Consider the following 17,046-nt stretch of genomic DNA (forward strand, 5'->3'; position numbering starts at 1 on the left):
TTTTCCCCCCCGTCTTCTCATTGGTTGAAAAATACAATCAATCTTGTTCTTTGTTTTTGTTTTGTGTGTTATCTCGTGACGATATCCTTGCTCTTCTTCCGCCCTCTGCAGAATCATCGAACGCATCTCTGTTGACAAATGCAGAGAAGATCGCCACTATAACCACTACTCACACCGCTCAGCAACAGGCCGCACCGGAGGCCAGGTGAGGAGCACGGCAGAAAACCGAGTTGCCTAATAATGAAATGTCTTTTGGAACGACCCCTCACTGAGGCCTCATATTTCACGCTTTTTCTGTTTCAGGACCAACACTAAACCAAAACAGGAGTCATTTGCCCCGCAAGCCGCCCCTCCCCAGCCCCCCACGCAGCAACCCCCAAGCACTCAGGTGAGGAAGAGAGGCGCCGCAGTCTTAGCAGTTACATCAGTCATACGGACACCCATTCATTTCATGTCTCCATCAAAACACGCCGGTCCTCTACACTCCATCAACTTTTCTACCCACATCTAATCTACATTTGTCTCTTCATACATCCATTCAGCTGTTTCGCGATATCTAAACAGTCATTCATCCCCTCCCCTGTCCCTCCATCTATCAACTAATATACCCACTTACCTTCCCAAGGACAAACCAAGTGCATTTTTATTTATTTATCTTTTTACGCCGACCTGCTGGCGTTATCTGAGTGTGTGCATCAAGGAAAGCCTGTTTGCTTTCAAAGTAGCCCCTCAGTCCACTCTGTTCACCGCTGAATTAATCTGCTGGTGTGGAGATGGCTTTCACAGATAGCATTGATCCTCCAGCAGAGGAGATTAGGAGGGCGTAAAGACAGGAGCTGCTGAGGCTGGCTGCCCGTCCTTGTGTGGTTCCCAGACCTCCTCCTCTTTCTCTCTCGTCGTCTGCGCCCTCTCTACTTTTTCAGGCCAGGGCCCACGGCATCAATAATTCAGCGTCCTTACCTGAGCATATGCATGTCCACACACACTCACACACATGCAAGCACGAGCCCGCGCACACACGAAGGGGAAAAGTGTAGCACAACTGTTAAGGTGAGACTTGCCTGAAGGTGGCAATTGTCCCTTGCTTCTGAAATAGGATCCCCCTTCAAAGGAGACACACACACACACACAAGCACGCACGCACAAACGCAGACACGCGCGCACACTTGAAACCTGAATCACAAAGGTGACTTTGATGCAAACATCTCCTTTCTCCTCTCACTCTCTCTCCCTCCAAACATGGCGTCTGTCTCCATCCAGGATTCTGAGTTCTACTCCGTGGACCTGGAGCGAGACAACAAAGGCTTCGGCTTCAGCCTGCGAGGAGGCCGCGAGTACAACATGGACCTGTACGTGCTGAGGTTAGCCGAGGACGGAGCAGCTGTTCGCAACGGAAAGATGATGGTATGGACACACAAATGGGAAACGCAGCTCAGAGGTTGTTTTCTCGGGGTCTTGAAAGGGTCACGCCACCAAACACTTAAGTTTAGTTTGACCATCATAAGAACTACTGCTGGAAACCAGCACTTACCCAAGTAACACTGCAATCTCGTCATCTGTGCTCATATTTAGACCATACAAATTTATGACAGACAGCCTTATTTACAGCCAAATAACATGGAGCTGTTTTACAGGAAATGTTGGACGGCCTATTGAAATGTAACCACTGCTGTACCCCTTTAATATTATACTTAATTATGGAAAACTGTGACGTAATTTTATCAGTTTAAGGTTATATGCAGCTGTGTCAACAGGGATGCCATTATTCCCTCAGTAGCTAGAATACCTCCAAATAAGTTTTATTTTTTAACGGCTTGCTTTCTTTGGAAACACCCAACAGATTGTCTAGAAATAATGGCGGACAGTTCCCTCGGTTGTTTTAGTTAATTTTCTGTAATATAGTCGTCTTGGCGTTTGTCAGCGTAGTTTGAAATCATCTGTAAAAAGCGTTCTAGTGGAATAATTGTAACGTTAATGAGAAATGGTCGGACCTCATTATTTTTGGTGGAGCTGTGCGAGACATTAACGCTGCAATTTAGCTAAGAAAAATTACGTCTCTTTCCGGGGTTTTTTTCCTTAGTAATCCAGAGTGTTTTTAAAATGAATGTTTAATTTAACTATTTGTCATATTTTCTCATCCCTTAATCCATCAGCTTGCCTGAATGCTATAAAATTATCTTTGGACGGGGGTGCACATAACAGCATATCTGAAAAACGACTGCTGATTGTAACCGTTGTTATAAATACCAATTATAATTTTATAAATCCTTGCCTTCAGGTGCAGTACAAGCCAGTTGACTTTATTGATTAGCTGTGGGCGGGGGAGTTGATGGCAGCCTTGTAGACCTTACAGCCATCACAATAATATTATCTATCAGTATAATTGCTTTTGCATAATGTACCCCCAATTACTGCAAGCCATGCTTCACTGACTCGCAAACAGTCACCTCCGGGCTCGGCCATGCAGACGGTTCACCATCTGATTGTAATATTAAGACACACAAACAGAATATGCACATTTTAATTCATGTTTCACGACAAGCTTGTAAAGTGGCATTCATACATGCCACAGAAGCTGTGATGAAACTGCAATATTTAACCTTTCCATCTGATTAATTGTACATAAATAATAGCACTTTCCCCGGAGTGCTTGATCAAGTGTGAGGTGTTTTTATTTATTCTCTCACTGTGCGTTTGCACGCAGAGAGCCTGTTGGCAGACACTGTATGAATCCGAGATATAGTTTTTCACTTATATTAATATGCTGCAGTTAGGGAGTGTGTGGGAGCGTGGGTGTGTGTGTGTGCGCGCGCATTCATTAGCACATTAGTATATGCATATATGGACCCGGCCGTTGGTGTTTGTGCACCTTGTTAGCAGAGATATTAATAGTCGCAGCTCTGTGAGGCAGGGAGAGGTGTCAACGAGAGATCCGTATTCTGCCAGAGAAGTATTCCCTTAGCGCAGTCAGCACTGACAGATAACCTGAGGAGTGGATTCAAAGAATCAGGAAGCAAAAATGTTTCTTCTAGTTCTTGGGTTTTTTCTCTGTCGTTCTCCCTCTCTGACTCTCCGTGTCACAGTTGCTGCTTTTTGATGCAGTTTGCCCTCCATATATACTCTTGTTTTCTTATTGTGCAGATTACCATTCAGCAGATTTGATAATTAACTCCTCCTCACCCCCTCCACCCTTTCCTTCCCTTTGTGTCATTGTTTCCCTTTGAACCTTATCTTTCTCCTTGTGTACCTTCTTCCCTCCTCTCACTTGTTTTCTTTTGCACCGTGTCTGGCTCTGCGGTCTCCTCTCCTTATTTGGGCTCCTGCTGTCTCTCCCCTTTCCCTCTGATTCACCTCTTCTCCTTTCCATTTTCATCTGTCACTCTTGTTTCCTCTCTCTGCCCCCCCCCTTCTGGTGTCCTTCCCGTCCACTAGGTCGGCGACGAAATCTTGGAGATCAACGGTGAGAGCACCAAGGGCATGAAGCACGCGCGAGCCATCGAGCTCATCAAGAATGGAGGCCGGCGAGTCCATCTGGTGCTCAAGAGGGGTGACGGCTCTGTGCCTGAATATGGTGGGTCAATCTACGAAAACATTCCCTTCTCGCCCATCTTCACACCCTGAGCCAGGGGACACTCAAGTGGATGGTGGTGGGTTGAAGGTGAAGGAACTAAATCGCTCCCCCTCCCCAAGGATCCTTCACCCCTCCCTGGAGCAAGCCAACCAGGGATGGGAGAGGGGAGTCAGGGGGGTTTGGGGTGAGGGGGTGTTGCTCGGCGCTTTTGTTCTCTTTGTGGTGGAGGTCGCTCCTGGGCTTTTGGGGGATTTCGTGGGAGAGCGGGGGGGTTGAGGCTGCTCCTGTGGGTGCTCTCACCCCCTCCTGCTGTCACCTGCTCTCAGTTTTGTCATGTCATCTCGCTGTCACTTTTCACCTTCTGGGCACTGAGCAAAAGCACTCTGCTGGGACTTTACAGGAAGGTGGTGGGTCTGATTTTCAGTGCTACATGGAAAAAAAGGAAACTGTTTACAGGGTTTGACCTGAGTAGCAAAGAAAAAGGAAAGAAAATCAATGTTTCTTGTGGGTGAGAAGTAATATGGATGTCTCTGATTTCTCATTACATGCTAATTTAGCATTAAAAGGAAGAGAAAACTTGATCCGTGGCATCCCGTGATAAAATGGGACCTTTCACAGCTTTGGTTAGGATGTGACACAAACATATTTATGATATTTATTGAAGGTGAATGTAAGCTACTGAACTCCTAAGGGTTTCTAAGTGAGAACTGTGTTGCGAAGAAAAAGACAGTCTAAGGCTTTTTTTTCCTTTTTGCCATTTTCAGTAAATCTCACTGTACTGTGCTTGACATTACTCACTCATCCATGGACTTTTTTTTTGCACCCACTGTCAGTGTTATGGAAAAGCTGTGAAGATAGGGAATCCACCCATCCCCGTTTAAAAAGACGTTGATTCGTTCCAGTTATATTAACTTTTTATAGTGATGATTTAAAAAAAAAAAGAAAGAGGCATTTTTACAAGTATTTTTGTTCAGTGTACAGAGCCATGAATCAAAGCCACATATTAATGGATAAAAGTTTATTGCTGCATGAACATGTCAAAAGTGTAAATTGTTTTTGTTTTTTTTCCCCCTTCTGTTGTCTACTTTCCATAATATTTATGGAACATTTCTTTCTTTTCTGTTTTACTTTTTTTTTTTTTCTAATCGTATTGAGCAGTTTTGATAGTCACGAGTCATTTTAAATGTTTTCTTTTTCATTTTGTTGCTTTTTTTGAGTGGATACATTTGCCTGTTTTGAAAAGTTCATTAATGTAAAGTTTATTTGAGCTGAGAATGTGCTGTCAAAACCTGCACCGATGTGACATCATGTGAACTTGTATATTTTGGATCATTGTTTGTACTTTTTAAAAATCTTTATTTTTATTATTATTTTTTTTAGTTGGCACAACCTTTGACAGTCTCGCCAGTATTTCTTTTGATTTCTATCAGCACTGTAAAACTGCTTAATTTGCTTGTGTGTGTGTGTGTGTGTGTGTGTGTGTGTGTGTGTGTGTGTGTGTGTGTGTGTGTGTGTGTGTGTGTGTGTGTGTGTGTGTGTGTGTGTGTGTGTGTCAGTCTCACTGTGTCATTTTTTTTATTTTCTGCTGCTTCTTCATTCACGTGTCTAGTCGTGTGTGTGTGTGTGTGTGTGTGTGTGTGTGTGTGTGTGTGTGTGTGTGTGTGTGTGTGTGGCGACTCCTATGTCAGAGTGTGTGTACACTTGTTTCTGGGGGACTTTACTCTGTAACTGATGGTTTTCACTGGGTTTGGGCAACTTCCTGGACTGTCTCTTTATTCTGAATGAGTCGATGATCAAATAAACACATTTTTTTTCATTATGAATCAACACTGAATAATTCTCCTTTTCTTCCTTCCAGTTGGTTCCACATTTTTCTAAACTACTGTGCTCTTCTTTTTTCCTTCCTTTCTGTTTCTGTGTATCTTCCCTTTCCTCTCGTATTGTGCTGGGCTCTTGTCTTCCTTCAGGGATGGTCGCTCCCCATCTCACTGCATGTATGAGAAATGACAAGATGGGGGAGGCCTCTGTCCTCCAAAATCAGACCACGGTTTGTAGCTGTCCTCCCCTCTCATCTCGGCGCTCTCTCCCACTTCCTGTTTTCCTCTCTCTCTTCTTCTACGTCCTGATGTGTGTGGTGTCGCTTCAGTTCAACTGTGCCAGTGCGCTGCTTCATGCATAAAAATCCATTCACCCAACTACATCTCCAGTGTCACCGCTGCCATAGCCGTTCTTTTGGATACTTCGTGCATATGTTTGTCCTAGTTGCAATCAACCAGTTGGAAACAAGTCAAAAGTGAAAATGCAGACTTTGGGAATTAGTTTTGATACTTTCAGACCGGTGGTTCTCATTGAGAGTCAACTCTTCTCCTCGAGTGGTCCATAATCCATTGTCGAAGGTCTCCAGAATCATTTGCAATACATTTTCAAACTAAGTTATAATGTTAAAAAGTGTATATCTACAGGTGGAGACTATTTACTGAAATGACAGGAGCCAGAGTTTTACTCCCACTCAATATATCTCAGGGCCGACGATCTGAAGTATTTAGAATAGCGAACAGTTCTTCTGCCGTCTCAGCACTTGTAAGGTTTTGTCTTAAAAATGCCATATTGATCAAAGCATTGCTGTCGCAGCTTTTGTTGAAGATTTAGCAAGAGGAAGAGCTCCATACAGTTCTGTTTTTTCTTAGCAAAATGCTAAACTACCTTCACCCGCTGCAACTGCAATGCACTTAGAGCAACTTCTAGTCTTTGGATCTCGTCACGACCATTTAATTTGTTCTAAAGATTTACAACGTGTCTAACGCGCCCTGACAGTGCATGAAAGAGCATGGCTAATGAGTCAAATCTAGCAGCATCATCAATACGAAGCAGCAGTTACACTGACTGTAACCAGCCTGCGGTCCAGCCACCAGAGAAGCCGTCCCATTCTGCTTCACAGAGGTGACTTCCCCTTTAGACCAAGGAGCAGGTTTGTTGTGGGTTTCTTCAAGAAATGGCTGCTTCATAACTTTGTCATTGCCTTTTTAATCTGTGTAAGTTACACTGTTTTACCATTGGCTGCTGCTGTGCCATCTAACAACTTGCCATCTTTGCTGGCATTAACATCAGAATGGCTTCCATTGAAAGTGTTCTCGGCTTCATGTCTGAGTGACTCAGCATGATAAATGTGAAAGCAGATAGAAGCTTTTAGTGTGTCGATGCATGTTTGATCCCCCTGCCCTCGTTTATATGTCCCAATGTGTTGCAGACGACAGCACCAACAACATCAGCGCAGCCAACCCAGCCTCAGGGGTACAAAACGCTGCGGAAGTGAACACCCTGCCCCCGAACGACGCACCATCAGAGTCAAGCGACCCACCAGAACTCCAACAATCATCCCGCAGCAAGAAGGAGCCAGGCCGCCGCTCCCACGGCACTGGCAGGCACACACATTCCAACCACCGCCACCACTCCCCCAGCAAGAAAACCAGCACGGGAAAACACAAGGGCAAAAAGTCGACAGGGAAGAACGCTCCCAAGAAGAAAGATGACAAGAAAAGTGATGGCCGCCACCGCCACCGTAGCCGCCATCGGTCACCTAATAAGGGGCACACCCGGTCGCGCAGTGCAGATAACGTCCTGGATGACAGACATGGGGGTCACCGCCGAGGCCGTTCTCCAGACAGGCGCCACCGCCGCCACCGCTCGCCCCACCGCTCGCCCCACCGCTCGCCCCACCGCTCGCCCCACCGCTCGCCCCACCGCTCGCCCCACCGCTCACCCCGTCGCTTGCCCTACCGCTCTCCTCGCCGTTCCCCTTATCGTTCCCCTCACCGCCACCGGTCCCCCTACCGCTCTCGGCAGCAGTCCCCCACCAGACGCCGAGCCCAATCCTCAGACCCCTACCGCCGGTATCGCTCTCCAGAGAGACAGACCCGCAGCAACGAGAAGCCTATTGTGGATGAGCCTGTATTGAAGGAGCCAATCAAAACTCCTGAATCCACCTTCCGTCTGGAAGACAGCATCTTGCGAGAGTCCCCAGCCCTAGACCGCTTAAACAGGGAGGTCACACCGCCACTGCGCAGGGAAGACCGCCTCTATGGAGAGGACAGCCTGCTGATGAAAGCCTCTACCTTGGACAGGCCCTACAGAGGGGGCGATAGCCTGCTCAAGGACATGGCGTTCCGCAACCAGAGAGACATCGCCCTGCCCAGAGTACGCACTCCAGACTCAGATTCAGCTTACAAGAAGTACAGCACGCTGCTGAGGGGTCGTTCGACTGAGAGGTTTGACGGCACACAGCTGAGGGGTCGTTCGACTGAGAGGTTTGACGGCACACAGCTGAGGGGTCGTTCGACCGATAGGTTTGACGGCACACAGCTGAGGGGTCGTTCGACCGAGAGGTTTGACGGAACACAGCTGAGGGGTCGTTCGACTGAGAGGTTTAACAGGGATGAGCGCTACCCCAGCCGAGACAGCACCCCTGAACCTCTGTACCGCTCCCGTAGTCTCGGACGAGATATATCCCCGATCAGGAGCTTCAGAAGGGACGACTCGGAGGATGAAGAGGACGATGACAATTTTGTGGCGGCTCAAGTGACGCAATACTACAGCACGCTCAAGAACAAGACCAACACCAGTCACTTATCCAAGCCCACGCTCCCTGAGCCCAAGAAGACCTACAAGGAGAATCCCAAAGATCTGAGCATCTGATTGGACAGCTGTCAGCCGATCACAGCAACCACCCACAAAACACCTCAAATACTCACCATCACTACCACTTTGTTCTACAGAAATGCACCCAACTTGTGTAGACATGCTGACGCGCACACACACACACACACACACTGTAACAACGCTGAGTTACTAACAAGGTCGAAATTTTGAAAGCTGTTTTTTTTTTTTTTCTCTTGTTTCGAAATTGTATATTTGATTTTTCTTTGTTTTCTCATTTTGGGTTTTTTTTGTTTCTTTGTTTTGTTAAAGTATTCTACATTTACAGATACTCAGACTTTTCCAGAAAATGTAAAACCATAAAAAACAATGATGTGCCTAACAACAGTTCCATTAACAAACACCATTTTTGTTTCGGGTTTGATATGTGGAGGGCAGTTTGTGTGCCCCACTGTCAGATGATGAAATATATGTACTTTTCCACAAGGATCCCTTGGAAGTACTGCGCACCTGGGTCACCATAACCGGTGCTCACAATGATGCTGTGCATGTCTTTACCGGTTTCAATGTCTGTCTCTCTCTCTCTCGCTCTCTCTCTCTCTCTCTGTCTCTCTCTCTCTTGCCTTCGTTCTCTCTCTCTCCTTCCAGTGCCACTGTTTTTTAGACATTTGACCAGACTATAGCACAAGCCTGCATTTGTTTGTATATTTTTGACAGTTTGCAGTATGTGTACATTCAGAGGTGATCATTTTAAATGAATGAAGGGAAAATTAAAAAGTTAAACTATGATGATGATGTTAAAATAAAATAATATATTCAACAAATGAACAGTTGTTTTAGCTTTTTTCTCTTTATTATTGCCGTTGGAGTCATTCTGGGATTGATTGACCTGCTTAAGTAACACGAAAAAATGCAGATATTGGATGGGAAGAAAGATGTACACTAACGGCTTTTTTTTTTCCTTTTTTTTTTTTTTGAGCTCTCATTTTGCCAAACAGAAAACAAAACAGTGGGGAGACTAACATTGTTATCTCAGCCCTGCCAAAAGTGCATGCATATAGATAAAGCCTTTGAAGAAAAGTAAAGCAAAGAGCTTCTGTCCTTTCCCCAACATCAAAGCCCGAAAGGACGATCTTAAAAATGTTCCTTCACTCCTCTTCACAGCTTACTTTGATTTGTGCCTTTTCAGTGCCCTCTTTCTCCCGTCGCCCTCTACGATCCTTTCCCTTCCTCCTCCATCCACTCTTGTGGTTGCGAGATTTGTCATTTGATACAGAACAAACAGCGGGGATGCTGCGTGTCTATTTCAGGACGGTGACGGCAGAACGAAGGTGGTGATGCTGGGACAAACAACAATGTGGAGATTAGATAAAAACCCAGTAGTCACTCTGGGTGAGCGGTGAATACCAATGCACAATATACTTCACCACAATAAAAAAAAAAAAATAAAAAAAAACCCTGAAAGATAATCTCTTTAACATTTTCCTCCACATTTCCTAACATTCAGCGATAAGAAATTGGGACGACCTCTCGTATCTATATACCTTCTTCATACTCTAATTTAAGGCATGAGATGCTCATACAGTTTTGTCCCTACACATTAGGGCAATGACACTTTTTTTTTTTTTTTGTAAATTTGTGTCGCACCACAGTGGATTTAATTTGAACATGAGAACAGACTTCAGCTTTAATTTACAAAAAAAAAGGGGAATTTTCACTAACTTTGCAGGAATAACTGCTATTTTCATACACAGTTCCCCATCTACAGGCCCTCAAAGGTAATTATGGTAATAAACAGGAAATAAATCTGATTGTTTTTAATGATGAAAATCCTTCAAGTCTAGAACTCAATAGATGTCACCAAATGTTTCCGCTCTCCTGCTGAAGGTGGTTGCAGTAAAGGCACCCTCCCTCAGGTTTCCAGTTGCTGTGCTGGGTTGAGATCAGGTGACTGACGTGGCAGTTGAATAATATCCCGTTTCTTTGCCTTGAGAAAGTCTTGGATTGTTTTTGCAGTATGCTTTGGATTACTATCCATCTGCACTGTGAAGCACCGTCCGATCTTTTTCGCAGCATTTGGATGAATTTGAGCAACTTCAGAATTCCTCCTGCTACTTGCTGCTGTCAACAGTCAGGAAAAAACACCAGTCACCCGGCTCCACTGGCAGGCATACATGCTCGCACAGCCTCCACCATGTTTGACAGATAATGTGATATGTTTCAGATCATGATGGGTTCTTTTCCTTCTCCATACTGTTTTCCTCCCACTATTTCCCATCATGTGGTTTCATCTGTCCAAAGCTTGTTTTTAGATGAAACTCAGTGTTCTAATTCCCGAAGGCGTCTCTTGATTGTAGACTTTTACAGTGATATGCCTCTCTGAGAGTGATCTAAAACTTATGAAGATTTTCTTTACCGAGGAAAGAATTTGCAGTCATCTGCTTCCGTTGTCTTCTGTGTCGTCCATTTTTGCGATATTAGGCGTTTTGTTTTTTGTTTTGTTTTTTCAAATTTATCTTTATTCAGTCTCTTGCGTCAGCCTCACTTTGAATCTCATTTTGAGAGTTACAAAATGTAAGACTTGGAATCAACTCTATGAAATGAAATGGCAGCAGCAGGCCTCACCTGTCTATGAAACTCCTTGTCAGTCAATCGTCCCATCGCTTTTAAGCTCACTTTTGAAATGGCTGTCATTCCGGTTTGTTTGCAAACCCCTTGAATTCAAGCTGAAAGTCTGCACTTCAGTTGCATTGATCGTTTGCTTTAAAGCCCACTTTGCTGTTGAAAACAGATGAGCCAGGAAAAAAAAAGTTATGGAGCTAACTGTATGTTTACACAAATATGGGGAGAATTTAAGATTTTCTGAGCTTGCATCATATGAAGTTTGGGCTTTTTCCTGCAGCACATGCCAAGGTACTTAATACCGTATGTTCAAAAATGTGCATTCAAGATTACCCTGTGGACACAATCTGTGCAGCTCATAAGAGGAAATGTGAAACAGAGTTAAAGCATCGTGATCAAACGGTAACATATCAGAGCTTTTTTCTGGCCCAGTTTCTGTGCAATTCAAGGGAGCCTGAATGCATTCCACTCCTTTTGATGCAATGATCTGAAACTGTTTTTGCATAGCTACATTTATGGGATGTGCACTAGTGTGGAAGCATTACATTGATATACAGGGTGGGCCATTTATATGGATACACCGTAATAAAATGGGAATGGTTGGTGATATTAAAGTCCTGTTTGTGGCACATTAGTATATGTGAGGGGGCAAACTCCTCAAGATGGGTGGTGACCATGGTGGCCATTTAGAAGTCGGCCATCTTGGATACAACTTTTGTTTTTTCAATAGGAAGAGGGCCATGTGACACATCAAACTTATTGGTAATGTCACAAGAAAAACAATGGTGTGCTTGGTTTCAACGTAACTTTATTCTTTCATGAGTTATTTACAAGTTCGTCTTTGTTCACAGCCATTGACATGTCGAAGAGGTTAACACGTGAGGAGCGGATCGAAATTGTGTTGATATCTGGTGAACGCAGTGACCGGGTCATTGCAGCAGATTTCAATGCAAGACACCCTACGAGACCACCCATCTCCCATGTTACAGTTAGCAAACTGCTTGCTAAGTTTCATGAAACTGGTTCAGTGTTGGATTTGCCAAAATGTGGACGCAAGAAAACTGTCACTAATGAAGAAACATCAGTGGCTGTCCTAGCTTCATTCAGCAAGAGCCCACAGCGTAGCACTCGCCGCATGTCACTGGAGAGTGGCATTAGTCGAACATCCTTCGGGCGGATATTAGCTACTCACAAATGGCACCCTTACAAACTCCAGCTACTGCAGCATCTCAACGAGGATGACCCAGATCGGCGCACAGAATTTGCAGAATGGGCAAAACAAAAATTGGAACAGGACCCTCAGTTCACGCAGAAGATTTTGTTCAGTGATGAGGCAAACTTTTATGTGAATGGTGAAGTTAACAAACAAAACCACCGCTATTGGTCTGACACTAACCCACATTGGATGGATCCCTCCAAGACTGTTGGAACAACAAAAGTGATGGTTTGGTGTGGCATATGGGGTACACCGATAGTGGGTCCATTCTTCATCAATGGAAACCTCAAGGCCACTGGATATTTGAAATTGCTACATGATGATGTGTTTCCCTCTTTATGCACTGAAGCTGGCACGTTCCCTGAGTTTTTCCAGCAAGATGGTGCACCACCACATTATGGGTGCCAGGTCCTAGATGAACAGTTTCCTGGAAAATCGATTGGTCGTCGTGTGCCACTTGAATGGCCCCCAAGGTCTCCCAATCTGACCCCCTTAGACTTTTATCTTTGGGGTCATCTGAAGGCAATTGTCTATGGTGTGAAGATACGAGATGTGCAGCACCTGAAACTATGGATACTGGATGCCTGTGCTGGCATTTCTCCTGCGGTGTTGCTATCAGTGTGTGAAGAGTGGGAGAAGAGGGTTGCATTGACAATCCAACACAATGGGCAGCACATTGAACACATTTTATAAGTGGTCAGAAACTTGTAAATAACTCATGAAAGAATAAAGTTACGTTGAAACCAAGCACACCATTGTTTTTCTTGTGACATTACCAATAAGTTTGATGTGTCACATGGCCCTCTTCCTATTGAAAAAACAAAAGTTGTATCCAAGATGGCCGACTTCTAAATGGCCACCATGGTCACCACCCATCTTGAGGAGTTTGCCCCCTCGCATATACTAATGTGCCACAAACAGGACTTTAATATCACCAACCATTCCCATGTTATTATGGTGTATCCATATAAATGGCCCACCCTGTATTTCGGCTCACTTTTTAGTAAGTGCAAAAATCCAAGTTGCAACTATCCATTTGAGTATATTTAATGCAGGCTATTAGATATCATTTGCATTGTTTTCATTGGATAAAGACATTTTTCCCTATTAGAGAAGCATGTGTTATTTAGTATTTCTACAGAATACAGAGGGCTGGAGCTTGTATCCTGCAAACACATTTCTCTTCCCTGTCCCCTCACAGAAGAGGAAACCGTTCCTAAATAATGGATGTAATCCACTTTCCAGCACCGAAAATCTCTTCTCCCTTCTCTTTAAATATCTCTGCCCCTGTCTTTATCAGGACCTACTCCACTCTCCATCATCTGACGCAGGAGCAGAGCCCCTGGTTTTATTCCTTGTGTGACCCCAGAAATGATTAACAACACGTGTCTGGGGACAATTTATCATGTCAGTGTCAGGCAGGAGGAAGCAGCAGTAATAAAATGTCCAATAACAACATGAGTGTTCACTGACAGCCTCTTTTCTCCCATCAGCTAAGCTTCAGGTGCTCTTGCTCTGACCTTAGAGATCCTCTACTGCCCTGTTGCCATGGCAACACTAATGCAACGGGCTCTTCCCTTAAGCTGACAGGAGCAGACAAGAATTGTAGACGTGCACATACGAAGGCTGGGGGGGAGAAGAGAAAACAACAGCACTGGGTTATTTTTGGCTGTGTGCTCAGGATCAAGATGATTTCACTGAGAAGAAAGAAAAAGTTTCTCAATTTTATTTATTTATCTTTTTCAAAGAGTTGAGGTTATTGTGGGGATGGATCTATTCAAAAGCAAAATGTGAGGAGCCTTGTCCCAGCTGTGATCAGTAATCAGTCAGCATTTGTTAAAAAAGAGAAATCCACAAGCATTGTGTCAAATAATCATCAACGTAGAGCTAGTTTATACATAATTGGTGTTTTCTTTCCTTTTCTTGAAGAGTCCTGTTTTCTTGCTAATTTGTAGACAGAACTTGACATTTCAAAAAATTTCAAAATCACTATTTTATATGCAAAAAAACCTGTTTACTAGCTGTGTTTTCAATCATTATATATGCTCCTTTTTGCATGCAGGACTGTCTCTGAGTGCAAAAAGAGGGTGTGTATATTCTTCCACGTGTTTTAAAATGCTCACTGATACATAGACTGTATATAAAAGACGGCTATGTCCACCGTGGCATTGCCCAGTGGTTTCTGTGGTCTACATTTTGAATGCAGACCTGGATGTTAACATCTGTGGCAACTGCCTTGCCCATTGGTGGAACTTTAGGTTTTTGAGGTTACATTGTTGGTGAGCTGCTCCATTTTCTACTTTATTCCAGACTAAATCATCTCAATACTTTTAAAAAATCCAAAATGTTTTAAATAGTCCAAAGATAATTCCCCAAAATACAGCCCCAAACCATCACGCAGCCTCCATTGTGTTTTACAGATGGCTGTAGACACTCACTGTTGTACTTCTTCTCCTGACCTTTGTACCACAAAGTTCAAATCTGGAGACATCGCTCCATCAGACATGTTGTCACTGATTTTCACACCAGTTCTTGGTGTGAAAATCAGTTTCTCCCAGTTTCCCTTCCTTATGAATGGCTTATTGTCAGGCACTCTTTCAATGAGACCATTTCAGCAAACAGCTGATGAATCAACTTAAGGGCCAGATACATCTCTCAGGTCCTGTGTCAGGTCTTTGCTGTTCGAATTCTTAAAGGCCTGACTTTTAGGTGCTGTTCATCTGCAGTACACAGCGGGGTTTTTTGGCCTTCACTTGTTAAGTTTACTAAAAAAATTTTAGGGACATACTGCACATCATACTGAGATATGCCAAGTTCTTGGCTAAGGGCTCTTTGGGACTCATCCTGTAGGTGGAAAAATAATAAGATTTAATAACTTTAAATCTGTCAAACTGTTATTCAGCTAGGGAAATGAGAACAAATGAAGATGGGTTCTTTGCTGAACTGTGTTTTATGAGTAGACACAGCACTGGTTTATATCTTCAGGTAGGGGGCTTTTTTATGTTTGAAAGATTAATCGGTCAGTATTACGCAACTTAATGAACAAAAAAAAGGGAAATTACTCTGAAAATGAAAATGAGTGTAAAAGCAACCAATGTCCAAAGAAAAACTTTGAAAGATCTGAAAGCCTGGAGAACTGTTGCTCAAGACTGCTTTAAAAAGTACAAGAAAGTCTGACTCCATTAAAGCAAAATGTAAAGACTTTTGCACAGTACTGTAAGTAATCACTTAGGTGCAACTGTTGCTGCTGTGGGTGAGGCGTCTGATTATATTGAAACTTGTTTATTTGTTTTCTTAAAAAGTGGATCAGTGGACTCCAGTAATAGCACCTGGAGAGCTGAGGCATGCATCAGAATCAGGCCTCATCCAGAGGAAGTCTTAACTGTTTAAGTTGACAAAATATCACTTGTGATTTGATCTTGAAGTCCCATATGTGACTTCATAAGTGGAGGGTTTGTGCCCCCTGAATGACCACTCCTTCAGCCATGCCAAGACACTGAACGTTTGCCTGCCCCTGAGGCATCACCTCTGGCTTTCCTGTGCTCAAACGTGTCCATGTGTGCGTGTCTAATGAATAAATCTCTCACTTTGCGCAGTTAGCGTGCGTAAAGTCAAGTCTTTTTCAGGTCTGTGTCCTCTTGAATGCAGTTTCCCTGATCAAAGGTATGGCTAACACCTCATGGAAAGAATAATAGAATTGTCAGATTGACTTGTTCCCTTTCAGAAGAGAAGTGGCCCACTGAAAGGAGCTTCGAGCTGAGGCAATAAAATAGTTATACTTTCATAAGAAATGCATGTGGAGATGTCAGCTTTCCTGTTGCACTGTTGAATGATTCATTTGAAAAACTTTGTGTGAGGCCATTTGGTCATGGTTACTCCAGGAAGACTTTCTTCTACACCACATTTTGAGCATTTTGATTCAGATCTTTCTTTATTGTAAGTTGGGTTTTTTTCAAATCAATAATAAAATTTCTTGCAATTACCTTGTTAAATTAAAAAAGAAGATGGCCTCTATCATTGGAACTTTGAAGGTGTCTTTTGAGATGTCAGGTTAAAAAAAAATGCAAGCACAGTATGCATATGGAGTATGAAAGGGTGTACATGGTCTGCAAAAATGCTAAGATACAGTTGGTGGGATGGGTTAAAGTAACATCCACGTGGATGGCAGGATCCAACGTTGCCCACAATTTGGCCCTTGTCAAACTAGGTCAAATCCTTGTGTTTGCCCATTTTTCCTGCTTCTAACACATCAGGTTGGAGGACAAAATGTATACCTACTCTCAATATATCCCACCCACTAACAAATGCTATGATGAAGAGATAATCAGTGTTATTCACTTCACATTCTATTAAATTCAGTAGAATTCAATTCAGTTTTATTTATATAGCGTCAAATATCAGCAACAGTTGCCTCAAGGTGATGGATGCACGTGATTTATGTAGTTATGCATTTGTTTTCAAAGGTTTATAGGGTCACATCTGGGTGTGCCATAGACCCCAAAACAACTGTACAAAAAAATGAGAAATGCATACTGAAATATTAATACTGGACAATACTGATTAAAACCACGCATGAGACAAAAGCTCGAACCAGTAGTCCTACACGTAACCTTCACTCATGTCCTCATCCAGATGTGGTGCCGACATGCATTCATGCCCACATCTTTGCACTCTGAACAGATTCACACTAACTCGTCTGAAAGTCTGGCGCTTTTGAAAGTGCTGACGTGCAGGGAAGTGCATTTGAATGGTGATGTGCACAGCTACTGATGCCCACTGTGAAATATGTTTGAAAGGTAATGTAACATCTTGGTTTGTGGGGGGTGAATATGCACTACAACATAGTCGGTGGTCATTAATTTTTCAACTTTAATGAGCGAAGCTAGAGCGAGCGGCAAACTCATTCGAGATTTCCGCCTCTACTCTGCGCCGCACTATTCGCACTCATTTGTATGAGTCAAATCTGCCACTTCTGTTCATGGTA

At 43.5% G+C, this 17,046-nt stretch overlaps 1 protein-coding gene across 15 annotated transcripts in view; it reads left to right on the plus strand.

The window, feature by feature from the left end:
* The window catches only part of magi1b (membrane associated guanylate kinase, WW and PDZ domain containing 1b), a 136,449-nt gene extending 127,401 nt beyond the window's left edge, over positions 1–9,048 (plus strand). For all 15 annotated transcript variants that reach the window (XM_039611915.1, XM_039611921.1, XM_039611917.1 and 12 more), the window contains 5 exons: positions 112–205; positions 304–388; positions 1,261–1,404; positions 3,433–3,571; positions 6,819–9,048. In XM_039611915.1, the coding sequence (XP_039467849.1) occupies positions 112–205; positions 304–388; positions 1,261–1,404; positions 3,433–3,571; positions 6,819–8,263 (1,907 nt within the window). In that variant the 3' untranslated portion in view covers positions 8,264–9,048. The remainder of the gene's footprint in view (positions 1–111; positions 206–303; positions 389–1,260; positions 1,405–3,432; positions 3,572–6,818) is intronic.
* The last annotated feature ends 7,998 nt before the right edge of the window (positions 9,049–17,046 follow it).

This window comes from Oreochromis aureus, linkage group 5 (genome assembly GCF_013358895.1).
Source record: "Oreochromis aureus strain Israel breed Guangdong linkage group 5, ZZ_aureus, whole genome shotgun sequence".
Classification (NCBI taxonomy): domain Eukaryota; kingdom Metazoa; phylum Chordata; class Actinopteri; order Cichliformes; family Cichlidae; genus Oreochromis; species Oreochromis aureus.